The 15,608-nt window shown below is 39.3% G+C and overlaps 1 protein-coding gene across 10 annotated transcripts in view; it reads left to right on the forward strand.

The window, feature by feature from the left end:
• The window catches only part of SH3TC2 (SH3 domain and tetratricopeptide repeats 2), a 297,382-nt gene that overhangs the window by 253,593 nt on the left and 28,181 nt on the right, over window positions 1–15,608 (forward strand). For all 10 annotated transcript variants that reach the window (XM_053717114.1, XM_053717115.1, XM_053717120.1 and 7 more), the window contains 4 exons: window positions 2,772–2,952; window positions 4,366–4,516; window positions 6,238–6,360; window positions 14,042–14,192. In XM_053717114.1, the coding sequence (XP_053573089.1) occupies window positions 2,772–2,952; window positions 4,366–4,516; window positions 6,238–6,360; window positions 14,042–14,192 (606 nt within the window). The remainder of the gene's footprint in view (window positions 1–2,771; window positions 2,953–4,365; window positions 4,517–6,237; window positions 6,361–14,041; window positions 14,193–15,608) is intronic.

A 15,608-nucleotide genomic window follows, 5' to 3' on the forward strand; every position in this document is an offset into this window, starting at 1 on the left:
GGAATTAAGGCAGGAATATTCTGATTGGCTGATGGAATCAGCCAATCAGAATCTAGTTCAATCCGATTGGCTGATCCAATCAGCCAATCGGATTGAACTTGATTCTGATTGGCTGATTCCATCAGCCAATCAGAATATTTCTACCTTAATTCCGATTGCCTGATAGAATCCTATCAGCCAATCGGAATTCGAGGGACGCCATCTTGGATGACGTCATTTAAAGGAACCGTCATTCGTCGTTCAGTCGTCGGCCAGGATGGATGTTCCGCGTCGGAGGTCTTCAGGATGCTGCCGCTCCGCTCCGTATGGATGACGATAGAAGATCCCGCTTGGATGAAGACTTCAATCGGATGGAAGACCTCTTCTGCCCCGCTTGGATGAAGACTTCTACCGGATGGAGGACCTCTTCTTGCTCCGCTTGGATGAAGAATTTGGCTCGGCTGGGTGAAGACGACTCAAGGTAGGGAGATCTTCAGGGGCTTAGTGTTAGGTTTATTTAAGGGGGGTTTGGGTTAGATTAGGGGTATGTGGGTGGTGGGTTGTAATGTTGGGGGGGGTATTGTATGTTTTTTTTTTACAGGCAAAAGAGCTGAACTTCTTGGGGCATGCCCCGCAAAGGGCCCTGTTCAGGGCTGGTAAGGTAAAAGAGCTTTGAACTTTAGTAATTTAGAATAGGGTAGGGCATTTTTTTATTTTGGGAGGCTTTGTTATTTTATTAGGGGGCTTAGAGTAGGTGTAATTAGTTTAAAATTGTTGTAATATATTTCTAATGTTTGTAAATATTTTTTTATTTTTTGTAACTTAGTTCTTTTTTTATTTTTTGTACTTTAGTTAGTTTATTTCATTGTATTTATTTGTAGATATTGTATTTAATTAATGTATTGATAGTGTAGTGTTAGGTTTAATTGTAGGTATTTTATTTAATTAATTTATTGATAGTGTAGTGTTAGGTTTAATTGTAACTTAGGTTAGGATTTATTTTACAGGTAATTTTGTAATTATTTTAACTATTTTAGCTATTAAATAGTTCTTAACTATTTAATAGCTATTGTACCTGGTTAAAATAAATACAAAGTTACCTGTAAAATAAATATAAATCCTAAAATAGCTATAATATAATTATAATTTATATTGTAGCTATATTAGGATTTATTTTACAGGTAAGTATTTAGCTTTAAATAGGAATAATTTATTTAATAAGAGTTAATTAATTTCGTTAGATTTAAATTATATTTAACTTAGGGGGGTGTTAGGGTTAGGGTTAGACTTAGCTTTAGGGGTTAATACATTTATTAGAATAGCGGTGAACTCCAGTCGGCAGATTAGGGGTTAATGTTTGAAGTTAGGTGTCGGCGATGTTAGGGAGGGCAGATTAGGGGTTAATACTATTTATTATAGGGTTAGTGAGGCGGATTAGGGGTTAATAACTTTATTATAATAGCGGTGTGGTCCGCTCGGCAGATTAGGGGTTAATAAGTGTAGGCAGGTGGAGGCGACGTTGTGGGGGGCAGATTTGGGGTTAATAAATATAATATAGGGGTCGGCGGTGTTAGGGGCAGCAGATTAGGGGTACATAGGGATAATGTAAGTAGCGGCGGTTTACGGAGCGGCAGATTAGGGGTTAAAAATAATATGCAGGGGTCAGCGATAGCGGCGGCGGCAGATTAGCGGTTAATAAGTGTAAGGTTAGGGGTGTTTAGACTCGGGGTACATGTTAGGGTGTTAGGTGCAGACGTAGGAAGTGTTTCCCCATAGCAAACAATGGGGCTGCGTTAGGAGCTGAACGCGGCTTTTTTGCAGGTGTTAGGTTTTTTTTCAGCTCAAACAGCCCCATTGTTTCCTATGGGGGAATCGTGCACGAGCACGTTTTTGAGGCTGGCCGCGTCCGTAAGCAAATCTGGTATCGAGAGTTGAAGTTGCGTTAAATATGCTCTACGCTCCTTTTTTGGAGCCTAACGCAGCGATTCTGTGGACTCTCAATACCAGAGTTATTTTAAAGGTGCGGCCAGAAAAAAGCCAGCGTTAGCTACGCGGGTCTTTACCGACAAAACTCTAAATCTAGCCGTAAATGTTTACAAGCTCGGCTTTTCATTCTGAATTTTTGCAGTGTCTGTCTTTTCTCATGATGTAATGTTGTGATGTAAAACAATATGGGCTAGATTACAACTGGAGCGGTAATTACCTCCCCCACTCACACGCTAACACCACTTAACTTCTCCTCTTTGCGTGAGTTGAGTAGAGCTCATATTAAAAGTCGAAAGTAAATGGTTATTGCTTGAGCGCAAACCCGACTCGCACAAAGACGAGAACATAGAATATCGCGATCGTGTTAACATACTCTCCTGTTGACTTTAATGGAGAGAGAAAAGTGGAAAAAACCTAACACCCATACTCACACTTACCCCCAATCACTATAATACCCCTACTATAATAACCCCTAAACCACCACATAGCCCACAGCAAAGTCCCCACTACATTATTAACCCCTAAATCATCACCCCCCACATCACAAAGTAACCTTCACTAGTAATTCCTAAACCGCCACCCCCCACATCTCAAAGTAATTTACATTATTAATCCTTAAACTGCCCCAGCCCCCACCACAAAGTAACCCACTAACACCCTTTAAGTTACCCCAAAATAGACTAACCTTTCCTTTACAAAAAATCAACTAACTGAAAAAAAAACACAAAAACTAACATTACCATTCATGTTTGCACCTGAATGTCCCTTTTAAGTTACATTACACAAAAACTTTGTTTATCATTTAGGTCAGCTAAACATCATCGAAGAATTGTGCAGTTTCTACAGCAAAGTGTCACCAGAAACAGGATCCCATATTACCTACTGTGAACACTGGGTCCAGCTAGCTCAAAAATTGAAAGACAGAGATAAGGAAGGGCAGCTGCTGAGCACCTTGAGTCAACTCTATCAGACGCTGAACACAGCCAAGTAAGAACTTCTGATTTCTCTTCTTGATGTTGACATGTTGTTTGGCATCATATAAATACATTATAGTCAGTTACTTGCACATGGCTAATGCCCACTAAAAGTAATTCAAATGTTTGCAGTTAATTAGTCTGCCCCTTCAGGTGTTTTTCCTAATATTTAGCTTATTTTGCTTATCATCTATTACACCAGGGATGTTCAACTGTCAGCCCTTGGGCTACATGCAGTCCTCTGCAGTAGCTATTTTGCAGCCTCCAGGTAAAAACAGAACTAAAACTTGAAAAAATGAAACTAAGAAGAATTGTGAGGGGACTGAAAAATGCCACTTTATAGCGTATAGGTTAAGTAGCAGCGGTCTGATGACCACAGCTTCTTAACTCTCAAAACATATTTGAGTATCATGTCCTTTTCATTTCAACAAAGCATTACAATGTGCAAAATTAAATATCTGTTTCAGCGTTTTTCAAGATTTTTTGTACTTATATTTTTTGTATAACATTCAGACATTAGAGCTGCTGTCCATTTAAAACATTTAATACATTTGATAACTAAATATATCTTTCCATTGTGGTATTTAACCCCTTGAGTGCTAACGAAAGCTCTGAGCCATCGCAAATTTTCTCAGTCAGGTGCTAACGACGGCTCAGAGCCATTACTAGCACTCACCCACCCTGAGGGCAATCTGGGGGCTCCCACCTATTCCCACCCTGGCGATCTGGCTTGAATAGTGAGAGGCATCACCTGGGCTTCACGTTTCGTGCAGTGACATCATGAGCAATGATGTGATGACATCACCGCGCAACTTTTTGACAATGAACAAATATAGGGAGATGGGGGCATGCTACTTAGAAGACTGTATCTCAGGCATCTAAGCAACTAGAGACCCCCAAAACCCACCGTTGGAAAGATAAGTGCGTAACCTTTCCAACTGTATAAGTCTTGGGGATCTGGAAAAAAAAGTAAAAAATAAATATATTTAAAAAAAAAGAAGCTCAAAACCAGCTTAGCACTCAGGTGGGAAATAACTTAGCAGCCAAAGGGTTAATGTTTACTTCTGGTTAAATCACTTTTATATGTATTAATTTATTTATATTTTTTATGTAGAACTAATTCAGTATGTTTGAGTACAATATAAAAAATGTGTCTAAATATATTTTACCATTAAGACATTCATTATGCATCTTCTTTAATATTGTTTAGCCATGATGTTTATATAGTACTTGTTTAGCTTGAGTAAACAGTGGCAATTAAGTAGAGTCTTGTGATAAGTGTCATTCAGAAGCAGATTGAGCTGTGAAATGGTTCCAGAAGTAGACCTCAAGCTGGGTAGACATTCCTGAGCAGAATACAATACAATTAATCTTGTGCTTACCAATATATTTTTCATTATAACCATTACATTTCTGTTAATTCAAGGTCTCTTCGTAAAGCCCTGGATTATACTAAGCAAAGTCTAAGGATTTCCATTGATCTTGGCCAAAATGACAAAGCAGCTGAGAGTTGGCTTCAGGCTGGAAGACTTTACTATCTTTTGCAAGAAGATGAGCTTGTTGAGATTTATCTACATGTAAGGTCTATGCCACATCTTAGCATGTTAACATTTGGCACCAGTGGAAAAATACCTTAACCCCATATAGCCTACCAAAATGTATTTTATTTTACATTTATTACAGTTAAGCAATTTTCATGATTGTGTTTAAGCTATTTTCATATTTTGATTTTCCAATTTATCTAATATTTTAGCATTGCACACAGCTGAAATAAGAAATGTGCCCTAACATAAAGTTGGAGTTAAGGGCAATATGTTTTTTTAAATGGGCATTACACATTTTGAGATGTTAATATAAAATGTTCAATTATACTTAGTTTTAAAAATAAATAAATTAATAAAGCTTTGTGCTATACTTCATTATTTATTTGCTCTCTTTTTCTTTAACTTAAAGGGACACTGAACCCCAATTTTTTTCATGATTCAGATAGAGCATGAAATTTTAAGCAACTTTCTAATTTACTCCTATTATCACATTTTCTTCATTCTCTTGGTATCTTTATTTGAAATGCAAGAATGTAAGTTTAGATGCCGGTCCATTTTTGGTGAACAACCTGGATTGTCCTTGCTGATTGGTGGATACATTCATCCACCAATAAAAAAAGTGCTGTCCAGAGTTCTGAATAAAAAAAAAACTTAGATGCCTTCTTTTTCAAATAAAGATAGCAAGAGAACAAAGACAAATTGATAATAGGAGTAAATTAGAAAGTTGCTTAAAATTGCATGCTCTATCTGAATCACAAAATGAAAAATTTGGATTCAGTGTCCCTTTAATATTCCTCTTAAAAGCGCAAACACCAGACTTAACACTGCTATATTCCACTGTTATTAATCCCATTTATAGCCGTACCTAGTTGGCCTCAGCAGTGGAAGAAAATTAGTTTACAACATGGTGGCGCCCATTGCTGTATGGACACTAAAACTTTAGCCTTTATTTTTCTAATATTTAAAGGGACACTTTCATGATTCAGATAGAGCATGGCATTTTAAGCAACTTTCTAATTTGCTCCTATTATCCATTTTTCTTCGTTCTCTTGCTATCTTTATTGTAAAAGCAGGAATGTAAATCTTAGCAGCCAGCCCATTTTAGGTTCAGCACCATGGATAGCGCTTGCTTATTGGAGGCTTACATTTACCCACCAATAAGCAAGCATACCCCAGGTTCTCAACCAAAAATGGGCCGGCTCCTATGCATCAAATACCTGCTTTTTAAAAAAAGATAGCAAGAGAACTAAGACAAATTGATAATAGGAGTAAAATAGAAAATTGCTTAAAATTGTCTGCTCTATCTGAATCATGAAAGAAAAAATGTTGGTTGAGTGTACCTTTAATAAACAACTAAAATAATTTTAAAAGCACATCTTAATATTATTCTCCAGCTAATCATTGCTTTGAATACATCATTTTATCTAGCATTTTACACAGTTATTGGCTGTACAATCTAATGATCCATATATAAAGCTCTCTATAACTTGCCTCAGCTGAGAAGGAAACATAGGTTATAAGATGGCGGCGCATATTGTTTTATGCACACTAAAATTGTACACTTTTTCATTTTTTATTTAAACAAATATAATTTTAAAAATGCATCTGCATATTATTCTGAGGCTGAACATTCTATTCAGCATTTATTTAGTTTTTAATTGTTGCAGTTATTTAGGCAATGGAGTGTTTAAGCTGTTTTCATATTTTTAGACTGCAATTTGCCTCATATAGATTGTTTTTTTTTTCTATTGAAGGCTTCCATCCAGGCCTCTCTGAAGACAGAGCAGTTAAACACTACACTGTATTTATATGAAGCAGCTGGTGATGTGTTTTTTCATGGGGTCAGGAGGAGAGAGCGAGCATTGCCCTTTTATAAGGTAAAAATTACCTGAAATTGAGAACAAGCACTGCAATAATTTGTGATTACATTTTATAAATATCATACAAGATTCAGGTAATAAGTAGAGAATTAACAAAAAGCAGCAAACAAAATTATTAATATACCATAATATAAAGTTCTAAAATTGCAAAAAAATATTTCTTTCCATAAGGCAGGGAGAGTCCACGACTTCATTCCTTACTGTTGGAAAATACAACACCTGGCGACCAGGAGGAGGCAAAGACACCCCAGCCAAAGACTTAAATATCCCTGCCACTTCCCCTATCCCCCAGTCATTCTTTGCCTTTCGTCACTATAGGAGGTGGAAACAAAGTGTCAGAAAATTTGCATAGTCCTGCAATGGGTATGTTTCCTTCGAGAAAGGACTGCAGTTTAAAGTAATCATGTCTACCTCTCAGTGAGAGTATTGAAAAAAGTTAGAGTCTGGAGATGCAGGGAAAGTTTTTCTGCAAACCCATCCAGACTGTCGCTAACAGTGTTGACGAGTTTCACTGCTTGCTGCTACACACTCAAGTCCATGTCAGAAAGGCTGCTGCAAGACTGTCATACTTGAGAGGCTGTGCCTGTTCCACAGCATGGATCCTGGAGGGTTTTTATATATACAATTTAAAACGCTATACAGGGTCACAGTGTGGCTCCATTATACCTCGATAGGATCAAGGTTTAAAATATCCTTCAGGGAGATTATTTGAACAGTTTGGGGATTTATATCTGCTTAATGTGAGAGTTTTTTAGGTTCATAGACTGTGTGTTTTTTGGCTTAGAACAAACAGGTTTCACTTTCGTTTTTGAAGTGTTGCGCAGCTCATAATAGCTTTGCGCCCTTTTTCATAGCAGGTAAAGTCCTGTCTTACGTACCATGTGACCGGGTGCGGTCTCTTTCATTTCCTAAGATCCTGCTGCAAACATCACTCCTGAGGAGAGCGTTTTCACTGTTAACTGTCTGGGTCTAGGAGGTGGTGAGTACCCCAGCCATTGGGAGTATTAAAGTGTCATTTTTTTAAATAAAAGCATTTCTTTGATTGTCCTTCTGTGGGTATATACAAAGCTATGGAGTACTCTGATACTACAGTAGAAGGTTCCGCTCCTTCTGTACTGATTAATAATTCCTGTTTATATTGTGAGGAGGCTGTGGTTTGCCCACCTGCTCAATTTTTTTCCATTTTCCTAAACACTGTTCTAAAGTCTAAGAAGGGAGACAAGGCTGCTAATACTCATAGCGCTATTAGCCCTTCTGAGCCATCTACTTCTTAGGAATCTGGGTCCCGAGAAATTACTACCCTTATTACATTACCCGCTCCACATGCAGTTCCCTGAGGCTCAACTAATCCTCAACTAATCCTCCATCTGGAGGGGACTTTTTTCCAGCTGACTTTACTGCACAGTTACAATTGGCAGTGTCTGCGGCCCTGAGTGCCTTACCTCGCTCTAACAAATGCAAGAGAAAGGTTAAAAATAGTTCTCCTGACCTAGAGTCATCTAAATATTTGTTGGATTTAGCTACTATATCCCAGCTATCCGAGGAGGAGTTAAACTCTGTAGCTTCAGAGGGTGAACTTTCTGAGTCAGAGACTTCAGTTACTAAACCTCCTTCAGCGGAAGAACCCTCCTTTAGATTTAAAATTGAGCATCTGTGTTTTTTATTAAAGGAGGTTCTATCTACTCTGGAGGTACCAGAGGCTACATTCCATGAGGAGCCTAAGATCCCTAAATTAGGCAGGGTTTACGAAGATAAGAAGGTCCCTCTGACTTTTCCTGTGCCAGTTAAGATGGCGAACATTATTAGTAACAAATGGGAAAGAGTAGGAACTTCTTTTTTCCCCCTCATCTTCTTTTAAAAAATTATTCTCGGTCACTGACTCAATTAGATTTATGGGGCTCTATCCCGAAGGTGGATGGTGCTATCTCCATGCTGGCTAAGCATACTACTATCCCTCTGGAGGATAGTTCTTCTTTTAGAGAGCCTATGGATAAAAAAATGGAAACTTTTCTGAGGAAGATGTTTCAACATTTGGGGTTTTTATTGTTGCTGGAGCAGCTACCTACTGGTGCGACACTCTGTCGGAGCTCATTTAGGTGGAGATTCCCCTCGAGGATATTCAGGAGAGAATTAAGGCACTGAGAATTGCTAACTCCTTCATCTGTGACACGAATATGCAGATTATTCGCATAAATGCAAAGGCTGCTGGCTTTGCGGTTCTAGCCCGCCGAGCTCTCTGGTTGAAATCTTGGTCTGCGGATATGACTTCTAAATCCAGACTCCTTTCTCTTCCCTTCAATGGAAAGACTTTATTCAGTCCAGGGTTTGACTCCATTATCTCTACGGTTACTGGAAGGAAAGGTTCCTTCCTACCGCAGGATAAGAAGAATAGGCCTAAGGGACAGCAACTGTCTAATTTTCGTTCCTTTCATGCTGACAAGTCGCAACAACAGCAGTCCTCCTCCAAGTCCAAGCACCCCAAGAGTACTTGGCAGCCGGCTCACTCCTGGAATAAGTCCAAAAAGACTAAGAAGCCTGCCGAGAACAAATTGGCATGAAGGGGCGGCCCCCAATCTGGGATCGGATTGAGTAGGGGGCAGACTGTTTCTTTTTTCAGATGCTTGGTTCCAGAATGTACAGGATCCTTGGGTCCTGGAGGTTGTATCTCAAGTATACAGGATAGGATTCAAGTCTCATCCGCCCAGGGGCAGATTCCTGCTCTCCAGTATTTTGACAAGACCAGAAAAGAAGGCTGCCTTCTTAGGTTGCGTACGGGATCTCTCCTCTCTAGGAGTAATTGTGCTGGTACCTACAGCAGAAAGAGGTTTGTGGTTTTATTCAAACCTTTTCGTGGTTCCAAAGAAGGAGGGGACTTTCCGTCCATTTCTGGACCGTTCTAGACCGTATTGGAAACAATACGGTCAATCCTGCCTCTGGTTCAGGAAGGACAGTTTATGACCACAATAGACCTGAAGGATGCATTGTGGAGTTATAAAATCATGATTAGAATAAATTATAAAATCATGATTAGGAAAATATACAATTTCAAAGAAGAATTACACATTAAATGTCAGTTTAGTTAGTAATGGGTTAAATAGTGTTTTAAAGACAATGTATTTAAAACTGTGACATTTACATTCAGTTGCTGTTGTCAATCAAAACACCTATACTGCTAGCTAGACACATAGTATTATTAACACTCTAATGCACTGCGCATGAACAAGTTAAAATGGTATTTTCTATATGTCAGCCAAAATTATAAAGTCTTTTAAGGAAGTTTAAATATACAAAGATAGCTTTTTCATTTATGGTATGCTTTGATTTCATTGGCTTAAAATGTGTATATAAGCCTCCAGATCTCGGGGTATGTATTCATCTTTCTGTGATTAATAAATAGTTTATGTCAACTAATATTTGATAAATATGATTATTAATTTAATCTGTTAGATAACCCAGATTAAATATTTGTCTATAGTTAGGGTTTTGTCTAGCCAAGGCATATAAAGTCATATAAGAATAATTCTTACAAGCATCTAATTTTTATCTTCTTTTGCGAGAATCATACATATACATCTGTTGCTAAACACTCATTTAGTGACAGCCCTTAGACTAGAGAGGTATACGACATGCATACCTTCACGTCATGATTCACAGGGAACATTTTCAGTTCCTGAGGTTTGCTTTTCTGGATCAGAACTTCCACTTCATATCTCTTCCGTCTGGCCTAGCTACTGCTCTAAAGATATTTACAATGTTTCTGGGGGCTCTTCTAGCCATTGCCAGAAAATTAGGCATTGCAGTAGCGCCTTACCTGAACGATATCTTGGTACAGGCACCATCTTTTTGTCTAGCGGGAGAACATTTGGAGTCCCTTCTCAGTCTTCTTCAATCACATGGATGGAAGATAAACTTGGAAAAGAGTTCTCTTACTCCAAGTACAAAGGTGAATTTCCTGGGAACTATAATAGACTCCATATCCATGAGAATATTCCTCACAGATCAGAGACATTGCAAGCTAACTTCTGCATGTCTTGCCCTACAGGCCTCCTTGAGACCCTCAGTGGCTCAATGTATGGAGGTAATCGGACTCATGGTGTCCTGCATGGACATCATTCCTTTTGCCAGAATCCATCTAAGACCCTTACAACTATGCATGCTGAGACAATGAAACGGCGGCCATTCAGATCTATCTCAACAGGTGCTGTACAGCCTGTCGAGTGACTCGCTCTCCTGGTGGCTCTATCCAGATCATCTGTCCCAAGGCACATGCTTTTTGAGACCGTCCTGGGAGATTGTGACTATGGACCCAAGCCTTTCTAGCTGGGGAGCTGTTTGAGGTGCCAAGAAGGCACAAGGTCTGTGGACTCAGGAAGAGTCCTCCCTTCCGATCAATATTTTGGAACTCTGGGCAATCTTCAATGCCTTGAAGGCTTGGCTCCTTCTGCGTTTGTCCCAGTTTATTAAATTCCAATCAGACAACATAACCTCGGTTGCCTATATCAACCATCAAAGGGGAACGAGAAGTTCCTTGGTGATGAGAGAAGTATCTAAGATACTAGAGTGGGTGGAAACTCACAAATGTATGCTGTTAGCGATCCACATTCCGGGTGTGGACAACTGGGAGGCGGACTTCCTCAGCAGGCAATCCTTTCACCCAGAGGAATGGTTTTTTCACCCTGAGGTGTTTGCAGAGATATGCAGCGAGTGGGGGATGCCGGAGATAGATCTCATGACATCCCGCCTCAATACCAGCTACCCAGGTATGGGTCGAGGTCAAGGGATCCTCAGGTGGAATTGATAGATGCCCTATCAGTACCATGGAGGTGCAGTCTCATATATCTTTTTCCTCCATTACCGCTTCTCCTTCATGTGGTGGCTCGCATCAAGCAGGAGCGAGCATCTGTGATTCTGATTGCTCCTTCGTTGCCGTGAAGGACATGGTTTGCGGATCTGGTGGTGATGTCCTCATCTCCTCAGTGGAGGTTACCTTGTCACAGAGATCTGCTGATACAGGGTCCCTTCGTTCATCAAATCTAGAATCTCTGAGGCTGACTGCGTGGAGATTGAACACTTAGTCTTAGTAAAAAAAACTCTGGTTCAAGCTCGTAAGCCAGTTACTCGTCGTATCTACCATAAAGTGTGGAGGACTTACTTGTACTGGTGTAAGGAGCGTGGCTTTCCCTGACATAAGGTCAAGATTGGCAGAATTTTAGCTTTCCTCCTGGATGGACTGGAGAAGGGCCTATCTGCTAGTTCCCTGAAGGGACAGATATCGGCCCTGTCGGTGTTACTGCACAAAAGATTGGCTGAGCTTCCAGATGTGCAGTCCTTTGTTAAGGCTCTGGCTAGGATCAGACCTGTGTTTAGATCTGGGGCTCCGCCTTGGAGCCTCAATATTGTTCTTATTGTTTTGCAGCAGGCTCCGTTTGAGCCTATGCATACTGTTGACATTAAATTGTTATCTTTGGAAGCTTTGCAATGAGATCCCCTTATCTGTTTTTTCATGCTGATAAGGTGGTTATATGCACTAAAGTAGGGTTCCTCCCTAAGGTGGTATCAATCGTAACATTAATCAAGAAATTGTTGTTCCTTCCTTGTGTCCTAAACCTTCTTCAGTGAAAGAACGTTTGCTTCATAATCTAGATGTGGTTCGTGCGGTTCTATCTTCAGGCTACTAAGAAATTCAGACAATCTTCCTCTTTGTTTGTCATCTATATGGGAAAGCGTCAGGGGCAGAAGGCTACTACGACTTCTCTATCTTTCTGGTTCAGCAGTGTCCTCCACTTAGCTTATGAGACAGCGGGACGACAGCCTCCTGAGAGGATAACGGCTCATTCCACTAGTGCAGTGGCTTCCTCCTAGGCTTTTAAGAATGAAGCCTCAATGGATCAGATTTATAAGGCAGCTACCTGGTCCTCCTTACACACTTTTTTCTAAATTTTACAAGTTTGATGTGTTTGCTTCGGCTGAAGCAGCTTTCGGGTGAAAAGTTTTGCAGGCTGTGGTGCTCTCAGAATAGGGTCTGCCTCTTTTTTTCTGTTCCCTCCCATTATTCATTCAATGTCCTCTGGAGCTTGGGTATAGTTTTCCCAACAGTAAGGTATGAAGTCGTGGACTCTCCCTGCCTTATGGAAGGAAAACATAATTTATGCTTACCAGATAAATTCCTTTCCTTCCTGGCAGGGAGAATCCACAACCCCGTCTGTATTTTTTTTTTTTTGTTGGGTGGATCCCTTTTTATATTATTTCTTCTGGCACCTTTTATACCCTGATATTTCTCCTACTTTTTCTTGTTCCCTCGGCAGAATGACTGGGGGATAGGGGAAGCGGGGGATTAATAATAGTACTAAGTGAAAACACCCAGGAAGTTGGTGCGCTCTTAATAATAAACAAAGGAAAAAACCTGTAAGGCACTTGGGTGAATAAATGAATAGGTTATGAAAATCCTTGACAATATTGCAACTCTGTGTAGAATATGTTTCAAAAAAGATAAATAGTTTCAACAATGTCTAAAGATAAAAAGTGCAACTATTAGTTATAATAAACAATACAATCAATGTGTTTAACTTTTAGATGGGTGTAGTCCGTATATAAAAAGTTCCACTATGATGATCTGTGGTAATAGAAATCCAATTTCAAGACGGTACAAGGCAGCTCCACTTGTGGAGAATGATCTCGGTTCCCCGTGATAATCTAAATAAAAAAAAGAAAGGGGCGCCTCATAGTGAACTCCGTAAACAAATGTACTGAGAAGTGATAAAAATAAAACTCACAATTGAGATGGCACTTGTGAAAGTGCAAACAGGCAGGCTGACAATCACAGTAGTCAGCTCACTGGATACTTGTCCCGTATCAGGGGTGGCTGAGGGGTTTCTTCTGAGTCTGTGCGGATGTACTCTCCGATCTCTTAGCGTCCGGCCAAGGGTGCACCAGTGTGGATCACACCAAGAACTCGAACGGATGGATGTAGGAACAAAAGTCACTTATAAAATGATTGCATATGTATATGCTTCCGTAGAAGTAAGAGGCAGACTCCTCCGTATTAAAACTTAATAAACCATAGTTCCTGAGGTAAATGTGTGCAAATCTATTTTGAGCACTATATGCATAATTGTTACAAACATTGTTGCAAACAGTGCTGTCATATAGTGCTCAAGACACACTCACTTCTCAGTATACTCTCATTAAAAGGTTCTAAGTTTCAAAGTTTTAATGAAATGATACAAAAATAAAAAGGTCAAGTTGTTAAAATGACATGCTCTGTATCATGAAAATGTATAATGTAAAGGTTTGTTCTTAAGTTGAATTTGTATGTAAGTTGGAACAGGCACTTTTTTTAGGTGAAACTCTAGCCAAACATTTTTTTAGTATTGAATAGCATAGGGAAAAGTCTGTTTGTTTCTCTCCTTGTGACAATTTGATTTTGAGTATTTTGGGTTATCCTGGAAAGAAGGATTGGTGATAAAGCTCTATTTTCTCCGTTTGTAAGTACGAGTTGTACTTAAGTCGGATGTCTGTAACCCGGGAACTGCCTGTATATATGTTTTTTTCTCTTATACCTATAATACAGTATGTTAGCAAGGCAGCTAAGTTGATGTTCAGGTAAAGGGAAGCTTTCATTTGTATTTCATTGCTTACAAATTGGATGCATCAGAAATGATCAAACCTTTGATTTCAGGAAGGTGCTCTCCCACTAGCCAAGAAACTCCAGGATAATGAGACCCAGTTACGACTGTATCATAAACTCACTCAGCTTCTTATAAGCCAGGGAAATTATAAGAAGTCTCAGGAATTTGCTACCTTGGCTGTCCGACTCAGCACTCTTGCAGGTGAGTAGATTTTTATAACTTTAACAAATGCTGAGTAATCAACTACTGAGGAGCTTGTATGTGATAAAATAAATGTTATGTTGGGTCGTTGCTGAAGATCATGTTTAACATGATGCCCTCTTATATTCTACATTATTACAAGCATATTGTTTATCTACAAGTAAAATGTATAAACTGTTATACATGTAGGAAACCCTGTATCCAAAGTGCTTGGGACCGGAAAAGGTTTGGATTTCATAATAGTTAGAATTTTGGAATATTTGTATATTTGCATGTGTAAAATGGGATCAAGCTAAACAACAATTTCTTATGCCATTTAGGCAATATTAAAAAGTCATAATACAGCTTATACAAGTAACCTAAATGTAGTTTTATATCATTGTATTACTTTTGTATGCATAGTGCCATCATAAAGATAGTACTGCAAACCGAAAAGTAATAGTTATTTAGAGCACACACAAAAAAAAAAGATTCAGGCAGAGACGTTAGTGACTTAGTTATGGGGGAAAATGGCAGTTTTTAAGATTTTTTTTTTTTTTTAAATTATGAATAAAAAAGTTTTTGAATTTTCAAATAATTCTGGATTTTGGAATTTTAGATTTGGCGATGTCTAACCGTATATAAAATATGACGTCTTTCTGTCTATAGATTTTTATTTTTTACATGAATCTCAAAATGAAACTTACAAGGTACAAATAGAACATGCAATTTTAAAAGACATTAAAATATACTTCTGTTATAAAATTGTATTTGTTCTCTTGGTAGCCTTTGATGAAAAGCATCCCTAGGTAGGCTCAGGAGCAGCAATGCACTACTGTCTCTTGTCATTAGCTCACAAAGGCCAGATTACAAGTGGATCACTAATTAACGCTCCTGCTCAAGCAATAACTGCACTAGAAGAACATTTTTTGTGCGCATCATGTTGAGCTCGTATTATGAGTTGAAAGTAAACTGTTTTTGTCCGTACACTTAACCGACGAGCGTAAAAAGCCAAAGTTAGAATATTGCATGCACCATAACCTGCTCCTCCATAGAAGTCAATGGAGCAAAAAAAGTGGAAAAAAACACCATACTCTCGTGCAAACCTGATTGCATATTCTCATGTGCGCTAACCCAGTTCCAGGGTTGCCAGTCTTCAGTTCCAGGGTCTCCGGTCTTCAGCTCCATGGTCATCGGTCTTCAGCTCCGCCCCACGCTGGATTGTTCCTCGAAGAAGATAGAAGAGGTTGCCGCTTTGAAGAAAACTTCACCGCCTGGAACAGGACCTTCTCCGCCAGACTTCAGGAACGGTGAGTACCAACCTGGGGATTAGACTTAGGTTTTTTAAGGTTTTTTTTTGGGGGGGGGGGGGGGGTTGGTTTTATTTAGATTAGGGATGGGCAGCCCTTTTAAGGGCAATGCCCAAACAATTGCCCT

Source organism: Bombina bombina, chromosome 6, assembly GCF_027579735.1.
Source record: "Bombina bombina isolate aBomBom1 chromosome 6, aBomBom1.pri, whole genome shotgun sequence".
NCBI lineage: Eukaryota > Metazoa > Chordata > Amphibia > Anura > Bombinatoridae > Bombina > Bombina bombina.